This window comes from Lepus europaeus, chromosome 13 (genome assembly GCF_033115175.1).
Source record: "Lepus europaeus isolate LE1 chromosome 13, mLepTim1.pri, whole genome shotgun sequence".
Taxonomy (NCBI): domain Eukaryota; kingdom Metazoa; phylum Chordata; class Mammalia; order Lagomorpha; family Leporidae; genus Lepus; species Lepus europaeus.
In genome coordinates, this window is record NC_084839.1 from 42,878,476 (window position 1) to 42,900,865 (window position 22,390).

Genomic DNA, 22,390 nt, shown 5'->3' on the forward strand with positions numbered 1-22,390 from the left:
TTACATGTTACTTATATTCTAGTCATATTACATATTTTTATTATGTAATATATAAATATGTAATTTTATTACATATTACATATCTAGTCATATAACCATGAAGTTAGGAACCTATGGCCACCATACAGAGAAAAAAGGAACCCATTTTCTACCCTCAATTATAATTTCTATACTGTCAGATGATCTAGATTCAAGTCCCAGCCCTAGCACTTACTGGCTATAGAGCTTGAGAAAATCACTTAACCTGTCAGCTTTCTAGTAACTTTCTCTAGAAAAGAGTGATAGTAAGAGTATCTCACCAATTGCTCTGAAAACACTATAACATGAAAATGTTTTAAAAGTTACTGAAGTATCTTTTGTATTAGTAATATCACATCATGGCCTGTGTGATACTAGATTCTACTGTTCTGCATTACAAATGGACTGTTTTTAGCCAAGTACTCTAGAAGCTGAACTGTTCTCCAGCTGCATGATGAAACTTTTAGGACAACCTCTGTTGTCCACTAAGTAGAGGTAGCATCAGAGAATCTAGGAGCCTCTCAATACAGGCCTAACTTTCAATAAGCAAGGAGTAAGACATGTATTAGCAAAATCTAACCTGTTATAATTTTCCATTAACGTTAGAAGTACATTAGTACAGTTCAACTTTCCAAAGACAGCAGAGGGCATTCAGTGGAAACTTTCCTCGCTTTGACTCCTGGGAGACAACCAAGGTTTGTCAGCTTCATATGTGCCCTTCCAAAGACACAGGCACTGTCTACCCTCAGCCCCCACCAATGGGTAACATAAATGGTGATACTTTTGCACCTCATTTTTTTCTACTTAACACAGAGTAAATAACAGATTTTTTTTTTCATGTGTAGTTTTATAGCCATATAGTGTTCCATGATGTGGATTAAATTTAACTCAATTAGGTGCTGGCGTGTGGTACAGCAAGGTAAGCTACCACCTGAGATGCAATGGCTGGAGTCCTGGCTGCTCCACTTCTGATCCAGTTCCCTGCTGACGCACCTGGGAAAGCAGCAGAGGATGACCTGCATACTTGGGGCCCTGCACCCAAGTGGGAGACCCAGCTGGAGTTCTAGGCTCCTAGTTTCAACCTGGCTCAGACTGGCCGTTGTGACTATTTGGAAAGTGAACTAGCAGATGGAAGTCCTCTGTCTCTCTCTCTTTCCCTTTCTCTCCCTCTATAACTCTGCTTTTCAAATAAATAAATAAATAAATTTTAAAAAAAAATTTAACTATATCCCTTACTAAAGGACATCTAGGTTATTTTCAATGGTGAAATGGATAATCTCATATATCCAACATTTGCAGGTATGCAAGTATGTATACCTACTGGATAATATCCTAGAAGCAGAACTGTCAAAGATATGCATTTCCAATTCTTATAGATATAGCTGTCCCTTGGTATCTGAGCGGAATGGGTTTGAGGATCCTCTACAGATACCCACATCCGTGGATATTCAAGTCCCTTATATAAAATAATGTGGCGTTTACATATAACCTATGCATATCCCCCCATAGACTGTAAATCATCTTTAGATGACCTATGATACCCTTTACACTGCAAACTTTGTTACACTGTACCATTTAAGAAATATAAAGAAAAAAAAAATCTGTACCTGTTCAACACAGATGCAATTTTGTAAAAAGTATTTTCAAATCTGCGGTTGGTTGAATACCTGTGGAGTTCACATGTGTGGAGAGCCAACTGTATCACTAACTGCCCTTCAGAGTGCCTGAACCCAGTGACACTTTGTAGAGTTTCAACACCACTGCTGGCTTCTGCTTCCCCAAACCCTTCATGCTATCTATTATCAAACTTACAAATCTCTTTTCAATCTGTTGCTAAAAAATGGTTATCTCCTTCCCTACAATTTTTAGCTTTACTTTTGTTCTGAGAAGGGATAAAGTGCTGACAGGAATGAAAAAAAAAAAATCAGAGGATTTATTCACCAAGATTCAAAAGGTCAACTGTATGATAATTTTTTTTTTTTTTTTACCTAGCAGAAAGCAAAATACAGTTCAGCCTAAAAGTAGAAATAGGGTTAAAACAGGTCCAGAAAGGGGCCAGCGCTGTGGCGTACTAGGTTAAGCCTCTGCCTACAGTGTAGGCATCCCATATGGGCACCAGTTCAAATCCTGGCAGCTCCGCTTCTACCCAGCTCTCTGCTATGGCCTCAGAAAGCAGCAGAAGATGGCCCAAGTGTTTGGGCCCCTGCACGTACATGGGAGACCTGAAAGAAGCTCCTGGCTCCTGGCTTCTGATCAGCCCAGCTCAGACCTTTGCAGCCATTTGGCGAGTGAACCAGTGGATGGAAGACTGACCTTTCTGTCTCTCCCTCTCTTGTCTGTAACCCTGCCTCTCAAATAAATAAATAAGTCTTAAAAAAGTATACATATTCATTTTATGAGAAATTACTCTGAGAAACTAAGGAGAGTTTCTGTTTCCCTTGAGTTTTTTTTTTTAATTTTTATTTAATGAATATAAATTTCCAATGTACAGCTATGGATTACAATGGCTTCCCCCTCCCATAACTTCCCTCCCACCCGCAACCCTCCCCTCTCCCGCTCCCTCTTCCCTTCCATTCACATCAAGATTCATTTTCAATTCTCTTTATATACAGAAGATCAATTTAGTATATATTAAGATTTCAACAGTTTGCACCCACATAGAAACACAAAGTGAAACATACTATTGGAGTACTAGTTATAGCATTAAATCACAATGTACAGCACATTAAGGACAGAGATCCCACATGAGGAGCAAGTGCACAGTGACTCCTGTTGTTGACCCAACAAATTGACACTCTAGTTTATGGCGCCAGTAACCACCCTAGGCTGTCGTCATGAGTTGCCAAGGCTATGGAAGCCTTCCAAGTTTGCCGACTCTGATCATATTTAGACAAGGTCATAAAAGACAGAGTGAGGATAGTAACCAATGATCCTAAGAGTGGCATTAACCAGGTCTGAACAATTATACAGCATTAAGTGGGGAAGAGGACCATCAGTACACACAGGTTGGGAGTAAAGCCATTGGTGGTAGAGTAGAGGTTATGATTACAAAGGAATGAGGCCCAAGTGCACTAGACAGGGTCTAGAACAACGGACAGAGTCATTATTAGAGGAGCTAAGAAAGGTGCTGCCTAAGCTACAATTAAGTTTTCTGATTGAGAGGCAAATAGAACCTGACAGAAGGGGCTTGATAATCTGTTGGGCTTTAGGCTTTGTAAGTTAAGAGGCCCAGACCTATCTATCTCTTCACATGGGGTATATCCTAAGGGAGGTGTGAACTTCCTAGGGGAAGGCACTCTGTTGACTTTCATTACTTAGCTGGCCTGGGAGGAGAGCTGGTCAGGTCAAGGCAGGTGGCATCTCTAACAAGAAATTTACAGTTCTGCCTGCAATGTTGCTGACCCTACTTGGCCGTCCCCTCAGCTGCAGTGGTCACTTTGGAAGTTGGGCTGAGTGAAGGGCTTTTCAGCTTAGAGCCAATAAGAGTTTTAACATTTAATATTTTTTTAAAGATTTTATTTATTTATTTGAGAGGTAGAGTTACAGACAGTGAAAGGGAGAAACAGAGAGAAAGGTCTTCCTTCCATTGGTTCACTCCCCAGATGGCCGCAGTGGCCGGAGCTATGCTGATCCGAAGCCAGGAGCCAGGTGCTTCTTCCCAGTCTCCCACATGGGTGCAGGGGCCCAAGGACCTGGGCCATCCTCCACTGCTTTCCCAGGCCACAGCAGAGAGCTGGATTGGAAGAGCAGCCGCTGGGACTAGTACTGGCGCCCATATGGGATGCAGGCACCGCAGGCGGAGGGCTAACCCACTGCGCCACAGCACCAGCCCAACATTTAATATTTTTCAATTTAAAAATACCAGGAATTTATACAGTCAGGCCTCCTACAATGTTTGTTTTGAAGATTCAAATCTGTAGTAGCTGGATTGCTGTATTGGGGAATGATTCTGTGAGACACACTCAGTGTAAACGCAAACCACTACACCCAGCCACACCACACAGCACAAGAACACACAAAACACAGGTGTCCCTCCAAACTCTGCCAGCCGCGCAGGACAGCAGTACTGCCAGAGAGAAGTCCTAACTAAAGGACACACTGTTCCTTTCCAAGCTGATAAAACTTTCTAAAAGGGATTCTGGTGACGGTTGCCCATATCTTTGAATAGACTAAAAACCATTAAAGCGTACACTTTAAACAAGTAATGTGAATGACAGCTCAATACATTTTGAAAAAGAAAACAATTTTTCTCCCAGCTACCTCTGTTTATCACTGCTGTCATGAGCCACCCACATGTCAACACCCACATGTGGTGTTAACTTTTGGTCAAATCTCAAACATCCACCCTTCACAACTTAATAATACAAGCTGAGCTTCTCTATTCCAAATATCCAAAATTTCAAATGCTCCAAAATCTGAAACCTTTTTAGAATCAACATGATGCCACAGTAGGAAATTCCACACCATGAAATTCTGTTTCATGCATAAAGTTATTAAAAATACCACATAACATTACATCCAGGCTATAAATGGAAGGTGTATATGACATACAAACGAGCTCCATGTTAAAATTTGGATCCCAATCCTCATTACACACACACAACACTCCAAAATCCAATATCTGAAACACTTTTGTCTCAGGCATTCTGTATAAGGGATATGCAACTTGTTACTCAGTAAGAGGCACCTCTGCTTCCAAACGCAAACTGCAGATCTTTTCCAGGGAAAGGGTCATAGCTACTATAATGTGTTTCTTAACCATCTAATGTGTAAAACCACACTGCCATTTTTACTACATTCCTACCTTCTCTTTACGTAGGAGTGTTGAGGCTTTTGAGTGCAATGCCCCAAGCCTACCTTTCCTATGGGCTCTGTGGTTTTTACTGCCCAATTTTGCGTCATGTGTTGATTTCTGGGAACATATATACCACATTATAGCAGAACTAACTGTCAAATAAGGTAATGTCTCTCTCAAATATACCATTATTATTATTAGATACAGAATTCAAAGCTGGAGAAATCATCAATCCCAATCAAAAATATTTTAACCAGTTTTCACTGTTTAATCATTTCTAACTAAATGCTAAAATAAATTAATTCCATCTGGCATACTATGCTAACAACATGGAAAAAAGCTTTTGGCCATCACACTGGTCTTGTTTTCTAGAGACTTTATGAACAGGAGATGCTTCTTAAAAAAACCAATAATAAAGCCGGCGCCGTGGCTTAACAGGCTAATCCTCCGCCTTGCGGCACCGGCACACCGGGTTCTAGTCCCGGTTGGGGCGCCGATCCTGTCCCGGTTGCCCCTCTTCCAGGCCAGCTCTCTGCTGTGGCCAGGGAGTGCAGTGGAGGATGGCCCAAGTGCTTGGGTCCTGCACCCCATGGGAGACCAGGAGAAGCACCTGGCTCCTGCCATCGGAACAGCGCAGTGCGCCGGCCGCAGCGCGCCAACCGCGGCGGCCATTGGAGGGTGAACCAACGGCAAAGGAAGACCTTTCTCTCTGTCTCTTTCTCTCACTATCCACTCTGCCTGTCAAAAAAAAAAAAAAAAACAACCAATAATAAAATTGGGGCCTGCGCTGTGGTGTAGTGGGTAAACCTGCTGCCTGCAGCGCCGGCATCCCATATGGCCGCCGGTTTGAGATCCAGCTACTCTACTTCCAATCCAGCTCTCTGCTATGGCCTGGGAAAGCAGTAGAAGATGGCCCAAATCTTAGGGCCCCTGTACCCACGTGGGAGACCTGGAAGAAGCTCCAGGCTCCTGGCTTAGGATCAGCGCAGCTCTGGCTGTTGCAGCCAAATGGGGAGTGAACCAGTGGATGGAAACCGCCCCCCCACCTTTCTCGCTGCCTCTCCTTCTCTGTGTAACTGATTTTCAAATAAATAAATCTTTTAAAAAACAACATTAATCTCAAAAGATGAATTCTGTTATTTATGAAGCCAACCTATCCAGCACGCATCACCTGCTCTCCATGGGCTGTGCCTTTCCCCATTACACAAAAACACCACTTTCATTTTCGTTTCTATGCTTTCACCTGTTCCCCCGGCACACAAGGTCTTTCCCTTTCTTCTTGGTGTCACCAGATCCTACACTCCTGATCCATGTCTATCACAGATCATCCCCCTCTTCAGCTCCACTCCTAATTGGTCCCCTAGTCCTCTGTGTTCCTACATCACTCGCCATTGGATTTACACAATCTTAGTCTCCTATTTTTTCACTCATTTCCTTCCTTAACCTTGAACATGCATGCTACTCAGGTAAAGAAATCTTACTAAGACTTCAGAATCCACAAAGACCTCAGCATAGCTTAGTGCAGAGTAAGTGCTCCAGAAGTTTCTGCTGATGGGTGATAAACAGAACAAAATTATGGACATCAGGGCTGGCATTAATGGTGCAATGGGTTAAGCCGCTGCCTGCATGCAAACAACTCATATCAGAGGGCTAGTTGGAGCCCCAGCAGGTCTGCTTCAGATCCAGCTCCTTGCTAATGCCTTTGGGAAAGCAATGGAAGATGGCCTAAGAACTCGGGCCTCTGTGGGAGACCCAGATGGAGTTCTAGCTCCTGGCTTTGGCCTGGCCCAGCCCTGGCTGTTATGTTCATTTGGTGAGCAAACCAGTGGATGGAAGATCTCTCCCTCTCTGTCACCTTTCCAAATAAATAAAATAAATCTTTATTTAAGAAAAACACAGACATCAAATAATTTTTTCTTTTTTTTTTTTTAAGACTTATTTATTTGAAAGAGTTAGAGAGAGGTAGAGACAGAGAGAGAAAGATCTTCCATCAGCTGATTCACCCGCAAAGTGGCCTCACAATATAGGGCTGATTCAGACTGAAGTCAGAAGCCATACGATTCCTCCAGTTCTTCCACAAGGATGGCAGGACTCAGACACTTGGGACACGGTCCACTGCTTTTCCCAGGCCATTAGCAGAGAGCTGGAGCTGGACTGGCACTCATAAGGGATGCCAGTGTTGCAGGCAGCAGCTTTACCTACTATGCCACAATGCCAACTCCATGATATGATTTTCTTAGAGATCAACCATTTCTGGTTTTAACTTAACTATGCTGGAAAAATACATGCCTGCTAAGGAAATGAAATCCTATAAAACTAGCACTCTGTTTTCTTACCACAAAGAAAGGCTAAATAAGAAACTGTTGCTACACAAGACATTTTTAGATTATGGACTCCATTTCTAGATTATAAAACATACGTAAGCAATTTTATTTGTGGCAATTTTATCACAGTGCCAAACTGTTTAAGAACAATGGTTTTCAAAGCTTTCTTTTGGTAGCAGAAAATATTTGTTTCCAAACAAGAGGCTAAACAGAATTCTACCATACAGAAAAAAGCAGAGCTGATTTTCATACGGTGGGGAAGGACCTGTAGCTCTGGCTGCATGAGCCCTCTGCAAACCATCTATGCGCTAACCCCGGTCCCCCGCTGCAGGGGCCCCCTCGCTGTACCTGAGAACCAACTGCACTCGGGAAAATCAGCAAACTGCCACAAACAGGAAAACATTCCATTAGTTTTTTTTTTTTTAATTTCAAACATCACTAAAACATAAAATTAGAACTTACCCATTTCTACTGAAAACTCTTAGCCATGCTTTGAGATTTGGTCCCAACAAACATAAACAAGGGACAGTAGTGAAGGTAGACAAAATAACTGCGAACAAAAATGTTTCCAACACCAACCTACGAAGAAAAAAGCTTCATTAATTTTTTACAAAGTGCTGAAGATGTACATTCATATACTTATGTAATCTTAGTTACATAAAAAAAAAATTTCTTTCTATTCTACTTTGAAAGGGAAGGTGAGTTCTAACAAAGTGATGACTATAAATAATTTTCTAGCAAAATGAGAGCCTTGACAAACAATCTAGAAATATATATGGATTTTAACAATTGATTTCATAAGTGTTATAAACCCAAAGATTCATACTGAGACTTCCACTGCAAGGAATTCCATTTCTAGAAATTCATGTTCTCTTTATTAGAGTCTCTACAACTTTCTCTACAACAAGTGGTTCAACTTTAATTTATCTGGAACCACTTGGAGAATTAGATAAATTAAAGATTTGGGAGTCCCATCTCCAGAGTTTCTGATTGAGGCCTTAGAATGTGCATTTTGATCAAAGGCTGATGCTGCTGGTTTGAAGACCATACATTCTGAGAACCATCATTCCAGACACTCATTCTACTGTAAGATTAGACGGAAACTACCAGCCCCATGACCAAGGTTTGTCCTTCCCTGTTTAGAAAATAACCTCTCAGTTTGTGTCTACATACAACTAAGTACAGGCACACGTAACTGTACTTGTACACATAGGTCTTAATGTATCTATCATCACTCATTTCACCATGATAGTTGATCCCTGGTAAACTGAAGTCCACCAATAGATAATAAACATTATGAGAAATATTTATGAATCTGGTTGTAACTGGTTTGAAATTGAACAGTTTTGAAAGTTATTGGGCTAAACTTTACATTTAAACTGTCAACACTGACTTATGAAGTATATAAATACAGAAATCTATTGACTTTCCTTTTAAAGCAAACTTTTTTCAGGAACATCAGAATCACATTTATCAAGAACTGAAATGTGAATCCTAACTAATTGACACATATCATTACAGTAAATTCTCTACAGGCCACACATGTGTTGGTATGGTATCGCACAGTTTCTCTTCTACTTTCCCTCTTCCCAATACGTAACTGGGTAATAGAAGGCTAGGTAACAGACGCTTTTAATGAATAAGTTATTCCACTGTTTTTTAAAAGAATAAACAGAGCTAACAAAGGACAATGATGTTGTCCTTACTTGATTCGTTAAACACATCATAGTTTTTCTCTAACTGCCAAAAATGTCAGCATATTGTTTAATAAATTAGTGTTTTAAAATGTAAATTTGTTAGAAAATTCAAACTTACTCTATTAGCGGTGCTCCATATAGAACAAAAATTACATGAAAGGAGAAACAAGACATAAGAAAGTAGATACAGCATTTCAAAAACCTGGCTACCTGAAAGAGAGATGAATAATTTGAAAATTCAAGAGAATGCCTAAAGGATAAAAGTTCTTCAATTTTATCTACAAATACAACTTGTTCCCATAATGTATGAAACAGCTGAATGTTCTTTGGATTTAGACCTTTGAGTCAGATCACATGCCCTGGGCTCAGTCAGGTATACGGTCCTTGATACAGACTGTAAAAAAACCAAGAGGACAAGGCGATGTGCACACTCCCCTATATTCCACACAAGCAGCCAGCACTGCAGTCAAAAAGGATTTCTGTCTGTGGTATGTATTGGGCTGTGCTAGTAATCAATATTTATGAAATACTTGCTGATAACAGAGTGCTAGGATATAGAAAACTCCACAAATACAGTCATTATGTGACAAGACCTGAAATATCTGCAGAAAGTAGCTACCATTTTTCCCCCATTTTAAAACAAGACTCTTGGGAAAATTACATCAAAAAAGAAAAAAAAAAATCTTCAAGTCATGTTCAAGTTATTCTGACTCACTGAGATAAGATCTAACATCTACAAATAAGCACGTGGGCCTACCCACCTCAGAGCTCAGGAAACTAATTAGAAAATGCACACTGAGTCTTCCTTATCATACAGCAGTAAAAGTTTTTTAAATTACCTAACAGAGTTTACACAGAGTGTTAAATAATGTTAAATAAGGACTTTGTTAAGAGGCAAGTGTTACACTGCAATGACTATTCCAGAAAATTGGCCATGTTCAAAACAAGTTACCATGGATGCCTATCATGAAATTACTAACAAACCCACTAAGTGTCTCTCAGAAATGCAAGAATAAATGAAAATAAACTGCCATGTCTTAGAAGATAAGGATTGGGCTGGCGCCATGGCTCACTTGGTTAATCCTCCGCCTGCGGCGCCAGCATCCCATATGGGTACTGGGTTCTAGTCTTGGTTGCTCCTCTTCCAGTCCAGCTCTCTGCTGTGGCCCAGGAGGGCAGTGGAGGATGGCCCAAGTGCCTGGATCCCTGTTACCCGCATGGGAGACCAGGAAGAAGCACCGGGCTCCTGGCTTCGGACTGGCGCAGCGCCGGCCGTAGCGGCCATTTGGGGGGTGAATCAATGGAAGGAAGACCTTTCTCTCTGTCTCTCTCACTGTCTATAACTCTACCTGTCAAATGAATAAATAAATAAAAAGGATTAAAGATAGCCTGCTACATGTATGTATCTTCAATAGTGGCATACAATGACTACAAGCTCACAACGCTAGATTCCCCAATCAGTTATAAATCCACAGTTAATGCATGGCAAGGATCTATCAAACACTGTGGGCAGCCTTCCAGCATGTAACAGGTTACTGAATCAAAAAAAAATCAGGATCTCTTTACTCACTGTAAATAACTCACAGAGAACTCAATTAATACATTCTTTCATTACGAGAAACACCGGCTCCATCCCCAAACTAGTTAAGAAGAAGTAAGCAGGTGCAGCTAAGCAGGGGCAGGTGCTGTGGCGAAATGGGTTAAAGCCACCACCTGCAATGCCAGCATTCCATATGGGCGTTGATTCCAGTCCCAGCTGCTCCACTTCCAATCCAGCTCCCTGCTGATGCACTTGGGAAAGAAGCAGGGGACGGGCCACGTGCTTGGGTCCCTGCCACCAACATGGGAGACCCAGTTGAAGCGCCTGGCTCCTGGCCCAGTCCTGGCCATTGCAGCCATTTGGGGAGTGAACTAGCAGATAGAAGATCTCTCTCTCTCTCTTTTTGTAACTCTTTCAGATAAATAAAAAAATCTTTAAAAAAATAAAATAAAAAGTAAGACTTGGGGTAGTGCTGTCGTGCAGCAGGTAAAGCTGCCGCCTGTGACACCAGCATCCCATATAGGCGCTGGTTCAAGTCTCAGCTGCTCTACTTCTGGTCCGGCTCCCTGCTAATGGCCTGGGAAAAGCAACAGAAGATGATGCAAGCATCTGGGCCCCTGCCACCCATGCGGGAGACCCAGGTGAAACTCCTGGCTTCAACCTGGCCCAGCACTGGCTGTTGCCACCATCTAGGGATGAAAGACCTTTCTCTCTTCCTCTCCTCTCTGGAACTGTGGCTTTCAAATACATAAATAAATCTTCTAAAAAAATAAACATTACCTTATGTGATGATGAACTTCTCTTGGAGGATACATTTGGTTTCACTACAAAATATAACACTAGATTGACAGCAATTACAGAAACAGAGCAGATGCACAACCACGTCAAGTGTGTTTCCAATATTGAGAAACTTTCCAAAAAGAATGATGGAACAAAGGTGCTCAGGATAATAGAAAACACGCATAAAAGATGGGCATAAAATAGTCTCTTGATATCAGTATTTTTCATGGTGCTTCCTTGGGTGACTCTCTAATGAAAAACAAGAAAAGAAGAATTACATGCCATGACTTTTTCCCATTTTCAACATTTCAATCTCTAAAAATCAGCCATACACAAAGTCAATTTTCGGGGGCACTGTATTGATTCAAAACACAAGAAGATATATATATATATATGTAAATGTACGTGTAAGCTTAACATTTTATCTTAATTTTCTTAATACAGTACAAACATTTCAGAGACTAAAAAGGACCCTTTTACTCATTTCTTAAATACGTGTGGCCGGTTTCTGCCAAGAGCCACATGTTAGGACCAGGTAAGCCACCCATTTTGAAGTCAAAGGTGAAATCCACTGCATGGATTAAATGATCTGCCTCTGTTGCGTACCTTTCTAGAAACCTCACGAATACACTTTGGCTAAAATGTTGGTGTCCCCCCTCAAATAACATCACGATTCACATCTAGCAAATGCCAAGGACACACTGGAATATTCCAGTGGCAGCCTAGGCAACCAAAGAATTCAAAGAGCATTACGCTAAACCTAGGGATCCCTAGACTCTAGCATTTCCAAAATGACTATGTCTGTTACAGGTGCTAGATTCCAATCAAGAATAAAACATGAATGGAGGCAGAAAAAATTTTACTGTCTCATGTATTCAGTTACCTGAGAGCTTATGCATTGTATTGGCAGTGTGGAGTACAGACTTTATTAAATAGTCAACGTGTTACACTGTGAATATTCCACCAAACAGAAACAGCCCTAAAAAAATACATAAAAGCATATGTGGGTGGGGAGAGGATGGAGCTCACTGGCGAATATCTCTTATTTGATTCCCGCGGTCATTTATCAAAGGCAAGTATTTTACTGATTAAACAAGAAAAACAAGTCAAGAGACTTGTTCCAAGGTCCCCAGCGCTACAGACATAAAGGGACACACGAGGGATCCGGTAGAGAACGGACGACAAGCAGGGACAAAGTTTCTCAGACTCTCAGCTGCTTGGGGGTCGGGTAGGGGGAACAGAAATCCATTCTCTCAACAGATCCCCCTTACTTTCTCGGGCCACCCTCGGAATCCCAGCCAGCAGGAGCCAAACTCCAGCGCCTGCTCGAAGAACGAAGGAACCCGGGCAGGTGAAGCGCCTGCCCTTCCCGGCGGGCCCACGAGGACACCTGCCGGGCGCGCCTTCGCGGGGCCACCGCCGGCGACCTCGGCCCGCCCACGCCGACCAGCAGGGCGCCGCCGCCCGCGTCGCGGACTTCATCCGCAGCCCCAGCCCACCCCGGGTCGCTGGGGCTCGGCCCGTCAGCCGGCCAAAGCTGAGGGACGCGGGCAGAACGCGCCTGAGGCGGCGGAGCGCTCCAGCGGGGGAGCCCCTGGGTCCCGCCGAAGGAGGCCCTCCAGAGGCCGGCGGGGGCGCGCAAGCTCGCGGCCACTCGGGCAGCTGGCGGAGGTGGCTTCCACACCTCCCGGAGGAGAACGCAGCCAACGGGGCTTACCTAACTCTCCCGCCCGCGAAGGGAAGGCGAACTACTGCCTCCCACCATCAGGCACAGCGGGCTGCCCCAGCCCTCGCGCAGGCGCAAGCGCGCGGGGCGGAGACCCACGGTCGCACAGCCAATCGCAGAAGGGGATGGGCGGGCAAACGAGGCAGCCCCGCCTACCCGCTGGCGTTCATGCCTCCCGCGGCTTTCCAGGCGTAGGATTGGCGGGAGCGGAGGATTAGGGGCCGGAAGTAGGTTGACGTAGCCCGGAAGGAAAATTCTTCCCAGGCTGTAGTGTTGATGTTTTCAAGCTGCGGCCGCTTCTGGGGTAGGAGGGCGATTCGTCGGCGGAAAGATGGTGTGCGAAAAATGTGAGTTAAGGGGCCGCTTGTGTGGGGAGAGGAGGCTGGGAGAACCTACTCGGACTCTCCTGGGAACTTGGTTTTTCCTTGTCCCACAGGTCTCTAAGTCTAGCCTGTGTTCTCCCACCCTTGCCCTGTGACCCTTCCTGCCCCTCATCTACTGTGTAATCCCGTATATTTTGTCATCAGAATGGCCTTAGTTCTGCACCTTTTTGCCCATTGCCGTCGCCGCCTTCTGGCTCTCGCCTCATCAGTTACGGTTTCTCGACCGCCTCCGTCAGGCTTATAATGGATCTAAAAAGTCATTTCTGTAGCGTGTGGTTGCGAGATCTAGCAATTCCAGACCTCCAATTGAATTTTAATTTAAGATAGACAACGAATACTTTTTTTAGTACTGTAAATACGCCCCATTCGGTTATTTAGGGCATGCCTTACTAAATGGCTTGGTTGCTTATTCTAAATGCACCCCGCATTTTATCGGGTAACCCTAAGTCAGCATCCCATCCTTTGAAAGAAACAGCACCTGAGTGGGAGAGGCTGAAGACCCCCCACGACCTACGAAGAAGTCTCTGCAAGGAGGCATTGCTGGCTTGAGGAAAGTATCTTCCTCTGTGGTTGCTACCCAGTGTTTTTAATTCAAACTCTTAAGATTTGTAGAAAATACAGCCTGTGGACCTACCAAGCTGTTTATGTGTTTAAAAGCAGCTGTCAAGTTCCCAGATCCTCTCCCTCTGGCTCTTCTGTGACAAGAGTTCTACTCCTCTTAATCCTGATTACCGTCTAATGAACATGACCCATTCTGTGGTCATCCCCGTAGTAGATGGACACAGTCTGGACACACAGACCATGAGTTCCCACCAAAGGCAAGCTGCGTGGTGTTCCTTGGTCCCAGATTTCCCATCTGAAAATGAGAACACAACATAAGCCTTGGGTTTTTTTGAGAATTACATGAAATGACATAGGTAATACCTGGTATAAAGGTGCTTTAGTGTGTCCTCTGTCATAACTCACTACTGCGTGACACAGAATTAAACTCTGCTCCATTCTGTGTGGGCCAGAGTGCAACTAATGCCTCCCTCGTTCTGGATACTACCCCATATACCATTGTTGCCTTACATTAAGCTTTAAGAAAATAACTATTAAGACATAATTCACATGCCATGCAATTCATGCACTTTAAGTGTACCATTCACTGGTTTTCAGTATATTCAGAGTTGTGCGGTATCAGCATAGGCTGACCTGTCCATCCCTTCAGAAAGTGCATGATCTTACTTGACACTGACTGTCTGTAACTCTGCTTCATCTTGTACTTAAAGTGGTTTTTGGACTTGTGTGTGTATTTGAGTAAGTTTGAATTAAATATCTTTATATTATGTGCTGGCCCAAATGTCTCTTCTCTTAGGTGTGGTTCTTAAATCTGCAACTTTGGCCTCCCATGTAATTTGTGTTAGTCTGTCACTTGGGATGCTTGTATCCCGGATTAGAGTGTCTGGGTTTTGAGTCCTTGGATGTGAGTCCCAGTTCCACTCCCAACCAGTGAATGGGACACCACCTCCCTCCCCAACCTGCATTTCAAACAAATAAAATAAATTAAAAAAAAAAAATCTTGAATCTCCGTTCACTAGCCTCTACCCCAGCATTAACAGGCTCCCGTTGTAATATGACTGTTGATGACACTGGGAGCCTTGGCACCATGTGGTGTATTTATTAACTAGTAAGTTATAATGCCCCTTTTACTATTTTATTACAACAGGTGAAAAGAAACTTGGTACTGTTATCACTCCGGATACATGGAAGGATGGTGCAAGAAATACCACAGGTATTTTTTTTTTTCTTTTGGAAAACAGAAATTGAAGTAAATACTACCTGTAAATAATATATTTTTACATTTATTTGTAAAATGAGATGTTATGTCCTCAAAGTATCTTGTCTGTAAAGAATATACTGGGTCCCCTAGTGATTTAATATCTTCTATCTAGTTCTCCCAGTTACATGCACAGGTTCCTAATATAGTAAGCAGGAGATAGCAAACCTACTAAATGTTTCAATTGATGACTGTGTCACAGTGTAGAGTCCGAATTTAATTTCCCTTCTCCTCACTTAATCTTTTTTTTTTTTTTTTTTTTTTTTTTTTTTTTTTTTGACAGGCAGAGTGGATAGTGAGAGAGAGAGACAGAGAGAAAGGTCTTCCTTTTTGCCGTTGGTTCACCCTCCAATGGCCACTGTGGCCGGCGCATCGTGCTGATCTGAAGCCAGGAGCCAGGTGCTTCTCCTGGTCTCCCATGCGGGTGCAGGGCCCAAGCACTTGGGCCATCCTCCACTGCCTTCCCGGGCCATAGCAGAGAGCTGGCCTGGAAGAGGGGCAACCGGGCTAGAATCCGGCGCCCTAACCGGGACTAGAACCTGGTGTGCCAGCGCCGCAAGGCAGAGGATTAGCCTGTTAAGCCATGGCGCCAGCCAGTTTTTATCTTCTTGAAAAAAAAAAAAAAAATCACTTAAGCTGTTTTCACTGGGAAGGAAACGAAAGTTGAACTGGACTCAAAGTCTGTGACACCAAAGTAGTAACTTCTAGATCTTATAGTGGATGGAGTAAATGTAGACTCACCCCTAAAGTACTGCTTGCTGTGTGAGTAAGAAAACTGCATCTCACATAAATGTCATTGTTTCCCTAATATTTTCTAAGTAGCATCTCAAAAACTTAGCTATTTCACGAGAATTTAAAATTTTTGATATAGGCTGTTCTAATGGTCCAAAAAAAAAAAAAAAAAGAAAAGAAAAGAAAAAAAGAAAGAAAGAAAAAATAAAAAAAATGGTGGGGGGGTCAAAGGATGAACTTCTAACTGAATTAGTAGGTGTGATGTTAAGTACGTAGAAATAACTTACTGAAATATTTTGATACAGAAAGTGGTGGAAGAAAGCTGAATGAGAATAAAGCTTTGACTTCAAAAAAAGCAAGGTGGGTAAGAGCCTCTGCGGAGCCGTCGTGTAAGTTTTCACTCCTGAGACTAAGTATGCGGGAGTGAATTTACTATTCATCATTGCAGTGATCAAAGCATGAGAGGTCCTGGCAGAGGAAGCCAAGGGATCTGGTGTAACCTGCTGTTTAGCACTGTTCCTTCTCACTGGGTCAGCCTCTGGAGATACCAGTGCCACTGTCTCTATAATTGGACCAGAAGACATGAACTAGCAGATGGGGGGTCTGGGTCTCAATCTTTCCCTCTCTGCCCCTGCCCCCACTTGTCTCTTTGTCTCTCGAGAAGATAAAATGAAAAATCCAGAGACCCTGCCAAAGCCACCTCATTTCCTTGCTCCCTTCCCCTTCATGGCAGTGTTTTCAGAAGGCTTATCCAGACACCGTCCATGTCCTTGAGCCTCATTCTTTCCCTCAGCCACTCCTGTCATTATTTCATCCCCATCACTCGCCTGAAACTCTCTTGTCAAGGTGGTGAGTTACGTTACCTTTCAGATGGATGGCTGCTCCTCTGTTCTTACCTAACCTCTAGTAACTCTGTCTGGCACCCCTTATCCCCTTGGCCTCTGGGGCTCCTCACTGGCTGTTGTTTTTCATTCAGGTACCTTAGGACTTACCCCTAGACTTCTTTTTTCTTATAAATTTATAAAGTCTCCAAAAGTGACTTTAGTGTGTTGAATTTAAATCCAGGCTGTATATTCATGACTCCCAAATGTATCTCTAGTTCTGACCACTCTTCTGAGCTCTAGGTATATATCTGATGGTTGCCTGAGTTACCTAATTTGTCTAACAGGCAACTCTTTCTTCCATCTTTGGATAGTAGGTGGCGCTACTGTCCAGTCCAGGTGTTCAAGCCTGGAAGCTAGCATTCCTCACTGATTGCTCCCTTTCCCCCACTTCCCATACCCAACTGCAAGTATTTATTTATTTTGAAAGAGTTACAGAAAGAGGGAGTGACAGAAAGATCTTTTATCCACTGGTTCACTCCCCAGATGACCACAATGGCCAGCCCTGGGCCAGGCTGAAGCCAGGAACTAGGGGCTTCATCCAGGTCTCCCATGTGGGTGGCAGGTGCCCAAACACTTGAGCCATCCTCTGCTGCTTTCCCAGGCCATAGCAGAGAGCTGGATTGGAAGTGGAGCAGCTGGGACACAAATCAGTGTCTACAGGGGATGCTGGCATCACAAGCAGGGGCTTTACCTCCTACACCACAAAGCCAGCACCCTCCAGATCAGTTATTTTTTACTTAGATACTGTAACAGCATTTCTATCTCCCTGGTTGTCTGGTTTCCTACACCTCACAGTCTCCAGAGTAGTCCTTTAAAAAGGCCATGTAATTCCTTGGCTTAATACCCTCTTTTGTTTTTTGGTTTTTTTTCCACCTCATATGGAACAAAGTCTAAGCACACCTTCGTGTTCTTAGGTTCTCCATGCTAAGAGCTGTGACCCCACCCACTGCTCTGATTCCCTGTTGACCACACTGGCCCTCATTCTTCATTACTGTCATCCCTCTGAAGAGGTTTGTGCACTGCTTCCTAGAGCTCATCCCTCAGAGCTTACTCATCTGGCTCCTTGCTACACTGGTCTCAGCTGAAATGTCAGCTCCTCAGAGACGGCTCCCTCGCCAGCCTCTGAACCAATTCCTCCCTCCCTCCCCTCCTCTCTGGAACACCTAGTGCTGTCGGAGTAGCTTGTTTTATTAAATTGTCTAGTTCCTTACTTCTTGCTTCTAGAATATCGGCTCCATGAGAGCAGGGATGCTGTGTTTCATGTTCATCTCTGGTATTTAGAGTGGTAACTGGCACATAATAGGTACTCAGTATACATTTGCTGCAAGAACAGTGTTTGGTTTGTGACATCATCCCGAAGATTCAAAATAACAAAACCAAGGCTTTTACTGTATATGGTGCCTAGCACATAGTAGGTGCTTATTAAATAATGTTTATAGAGCAGCAGAGCAGGTTGAATCCTCAGTGCAGTGTCACAGTGTATATTCTTGAGGGACTCAAATCATGCTATCTATGATCATTCCGTTTTTTGTTGTTATTTGAACAGATTGTATGGTTTTATACATCCTCAGGGCCTTTTGCTCTCAAACATGCTCAGATATCATTAGAAAGTTGCTGTGATTTTGGGGTACTCTAAGCATCTTGTTTTGGGAAGCATACCACTATATTGCATTGAACCCATGATATTTATAAGGTGCATCGTTACTTTAAGAAAAAAAAAAGGCTTTGCCAATTAGTTGTAAGATTTCCAAGATTAATATGTTCATTTTAGTATGGTAAAGTATGCTTTAAGAAAAAGTAGTTTCCAGACATATAGGTCCGGACAAATTGAATTTATTGGAAGAATTGTATCTCTTATGGGAGTAAAGTGATTTTCTTTTGGGCTTGGGAAAATTACCCTTTGCAAATGGACCACTGTACAATACAAGGGAAAATGCCAGGTGTAGGACAATGCTGGTGTTCAGTGTATGAGGGCTTTACAGATACATCATTTTGGGCCGGCGCCGTGGCTCCCTAGGCTAATCCTCCACCTACAGCGCTGGTACCCCGGGTTCTAGTCCCGGTTGGGGCACCGATCCTGTCCCGGTTGCCCCTCTTCCAGTCCAGCTCTCTGCTGTGGCCCGGAAGTGCAGTGGAGGATGGCTCAGATCCTTGGGCCCTGCACCCCATGGGAGACCAGGAGGAAGCACCTGGCTCCTGGCTTCGGATCGGTGCGACACGCCAGCCGTAGCGGCCACTTGGGGGGGTGAACCAATGGAAAAAGGGAGACCTTTCTCTCTGTCTCTCTCTCTCTGTCTAACTCTGCCTGTCAAAAAATTTAAAAAAAAAAAAAAAAAGAAGAAACATCATTTTGTAGTTAGGGAAGAAGTTTTAAATCAGAATATTGTTACCAATTTCAGGGAGAATATTTCTTTCAAAGTTATTTTGCACTCCAGTCACTGTAAGATGACATTTTTACGTAGTAGAATCTTATTTACCCAAAGGGATTGGGACAGTTAAATAAAATAGTTTATAAGCAGGTAATCCTTTAAAGATGCATATACCTTGTTTTGTTTTAAATCAAGGCACATACTTTGATATATTTAGGCATTGATCATTAATATTGAGAGAAGGCCTTTTCAGTATGAGTCTGCTGACAAGAGTTCTGTATCATTTTCCTTCACAAATCATAACAAGTATTTATATTGTAATTATTTTTTAAAGATTTATTTATTTGAAAGGCGCAGATACAGACAGAGAAGGAGAGAGAGAGAGAGAGATCCTCCATCCACTAATTCACTCCCCAAATGGCCACTGTGGCTGGGGCTGGGCCACGCTGAAGTCAGGAGCCAAGAGCTTCCTCCAGGTTTCCCACATGGGTACAGAGCCCAAGCACTTGGGCCATCTTCCACTGCTTTTCCAGGTGCATTAGCAGGGAGCTGGATTGGAAGTGGAGCAGTTAGGACTCAAACTGCAGCCCATATGGGATGCCAGCACTGCAAGCAGCAGCTTAACCCTGTAGGCCACAGTGCTGGCCCCTATTTTAGTTATCTTTAAAGAGGAGAAAAAACATACTTACAAAGTATGGAATCCTTGCACTTACAATTGTGCCCCAGTTTTGAACACTTGTCTCACACATTCCTGATTCAGTAGTAGTTGGAGTGAGTCACGCTTAGCTGGTGCAAGGATTCCATACTTTGTAAGTAAGCAGTCACGTGGTTTTATGGAGTCAGAGACTTTCATCCGTGTCTGTAATATGTGTATCGCACAAATAAGATGACATGCAGAACTGGTATGAACAGGATTGGGCATAAATACAGTTGTTTCTTTGTAAGCATACAACTTCCATGGAGCGGGGCGGGGGTGGGAGGAGCGTATGACACAGTAGCTGGCCAGAAGGCGGCTGTGCCCTTCAGTTGTAGAGTTTGACAGACGGCCTGGCAAACATGCATTAATCCCAAGTGCTGCCAGAGTGTGGTGATTTATGATGTTTCTGTTGTTTACATTTTGCTCTCTTTTTAAAAAAAAAAAAAACTCTAGGTTTGATCCTTATGGGAAGAATAAATTCTCCACTTGCAGAATTTGTAAAAGTTCTGTGCACCAACCAGGTTCTCATTACTGCCAGGGCTGTGCCTACAAAAAGGGTAAGTTTCTTTTAACACCATTTTTCTATTCATACCAAAACTATTTCATTTACTGCTGATTTGGGTAATAGGAAAGGGGTAGACCAACAATGGACAGTGTATTTTGATGTAAAAAAAACCTTGAAATGCATGCATACTTTCCATAAGCTTTTTTAAGTACCCTTGTTTTAGTTAAATATTCTTTTTTTATAAGCAAAATAGAACTTAAAACATGCTTACAGTTAAAAGTATGTGTTTTCTCTTTTTGGATGCTGTTAAATAGTGTTTTAAGCTTCAAGATTTACTTAAATAGACTAAAAAGTTGATACTATCATTTGTTTATTTATGTTTTGTTTCAGGCATCTGTGCCATGTGTGGAAAAAAGGTTTTGGATACCAAAAACTACAAGCAAACGTCTGTCTAGCTATATTGATGAGGTTTCTGGCTTTCTCTGTAATTTTGCTTTCTGATTTGAATTTTCAAGGGATGACATAGATGTTCAACTTATAAAATAACATGTTTTAAGAGAAGTAATTTACTTTACACTGAGAATGTTGATTGATATTCAGTCCTTAACTCTCAAGAAGTTCTGAACAGCAGCCTGAGTGCTTATTTCCCTCGGGAACATTGTTTTGAACTAGAATCAGTGGCAAAGTTAATGTTAGCAGACCTCCCGGTTCTGTGTGCACTGCTTATTTAACATTATTCATGTAATTCTTATCCCTTCCCTCTATTCATAGATGTTGCAAAACTGGAGCTGGAGCTTAATACTTCACTCTGAACTTGACATCTAGACTTTTAACTCTTTCCTCATTCCCTTATTGTATAGTTCTTGAAGTCAGCAGCCATTTAATTAATTGCAGTTTCATAGAATATTTAAATGCTTGAGGCCATTTGTTTCTGAGTGCTTCCTTGGTAATTTAGTTCTGAACCACATCAGACAAGTTGGATGTGGGGCTTTTTCAAAAATTTGTTCTTTAAGCCAGAGTTCCAGCACCTTCTGTACATGAACAAGAAAAGAAGGAACACCCAAATGTCCCTCTGAATATGCACATACTAAATTTCGGAAAAACACTGAAGACCTTGAGTTCAAGTTGTCATGAGAGCCAGGAGAGCAGTGTTCGTCCATGTTGACATGTGATGAAAATGAATCCCCACTCCTAGGGAAAGCTCTTTGAAGCAAAAACAAACTTCTTTTTTTTATATCTATATATCTCCCTTCCCCCTCCCCCAAAGAAATAAATAGAACAAAGCAAACATCTTGACTCTTTGTGTGTGTGTGCTGCCTTCAGAGATTTAGCATGTCTGCTTCTCAAACCTGCAGCCTATTATAGGTCTCCCTATTTCCTGCTGCAATATGTATGAATACCTACCACTATGAAATTCAGAATACTATAGATGAGGTGATATTATACATAGTATAGCTACTGTTTTGTCTTTAAGTTGCTATAAAAATATTTAAAATTTTAACTTTATAAGTTTTTTCAAATAGTGAATTTTAAAAGTTATTTATTACATTTCTTTTTCATTTTTAAAAAAATTATTTGACAGAAACAGATGGCTCTCGTCCTCTGGTTCACTCCTCAAATGCCCACAACAGCCAGAGCAGTTGGGGCCTAAGCCCAGGAACTAGGAACACCATCTAGTCATGGGTGGCATAACCAGCTGTTTAAGTCATAACCATTGCTTCCAGGGTCTGACTGGGGGATGCTAGAGTGAGAAACCAGAGCTGGGAATCCCACCCATGCACTCCAATATAGGATGCAGTCAGGCATCTTAACCACTTGGCTAAATGCCTGCTCCTCAAATAGTTGTTTGGGATTTTCGATTAAAACCTGCACAAGGATCTCAACAGGACCCCATCAGTGATCGCCCCAGAGCCATTAAAATTGCGTTGACTGATGATAAAAATCTTTCTCAGGGATCAGCTGGCATCTGGACTTGCACAACTCACATGTACAGTCACAACTCAAGTAGCCCCCTTTCATGAATGGACACAATAGTCAGGCCCAGGTTCTCCCATGGAAGTTTTTGTTCATATTATACTTCAAAACAATGCAAGTAATATAAGTCTTGTCAGATAATGTGAT

At 42.6% G+C, this 22,390-nt stretch overlaps 2 protein-coding genes across 6 annotated transcripts in view; one reads left to right on the top strand and one right to left on the bottom strand.

Moving 5' to 3' along the window:
• Positions 1 to 22,390, bottom strand: part of PIGF (phosphatidylinositol glycan anchor biosynthesis class F) — a 120,772-nt gene that overhangs the window by 23,310 nt on the left and 75,072 nt on the right. For 2 of the 5 annotated variants that reach the window (XM_062209384.1, XM_062209385.1), the window contains exons 3-5: positions 11,155 to 11,403; positions 8,953 to 9,044; positions 7,600 to 7,716 (exon numbers count right to left, since the gene is read on the bottom strand). In XM_062209384.1, coding sequence (XP_062065368.1) covers positions 7,600 to 7,716; positions 8,953 to 9,044; positions 11,155 to 11,403 — 458 coding nt within the window. Of the gene's footprint in view, positions 1 to 7,599; positions 7,717 to 8,952; positions 9,045 to 11,154; positions 11,404 to 12,037; positions 12,134 to 12,871; positions 12,956 to 13,897; positions 14,103 to 22,390 lie in introns of those variants that run through there. The other 3 variants (XM_062209387.1, XM_062209388.1, XM_062209386.1) reach the window with 3 other exon arrangements.
• Positions 13,115 to 21,698, top strand: CRIPT (CXXC repeat containing interactor of PDZ3 domain). Its single transcript, XM_062209393.1, has 5 exons — positions 13,115 to 13,227; positions 14,972 to 15,037; positions 16,120 to 16,174; positions 20,218 to 20,321; positions 20,660 to 21,698. Exons 1-5 carry the CDS (start codon positions 13,212 to 13,214, stop codon positions 20,722 to 20,724), a joined length of 306 nt encoding a protein of 101 aa, XP_062065377.1. The 5' UTR covers positions 13,115 to 13,211; the 3' UTR covers positions 20,725 to 21,698.

Excerpts from the sequence above, each read along its gene's own strand:
- CRIPT (XM_062209393.1), top strand. Across the intron at positions 16,175-20,217 it reads TTGACTTCAAAAAAAGCAAG|GTTTGATCCTTATGGGAAGA; the intron begins GTGGGTAAGAGC and ends AAAAAACTCTAG. Across the intron at positions 20,322-20,659 it reads GGGCTGTGCCTACAAAAAGG|GCATCTGTGCCATGTGTGGA; the intron begins GTAAGTTTCTTT and ends GTTTTGTTTCAG.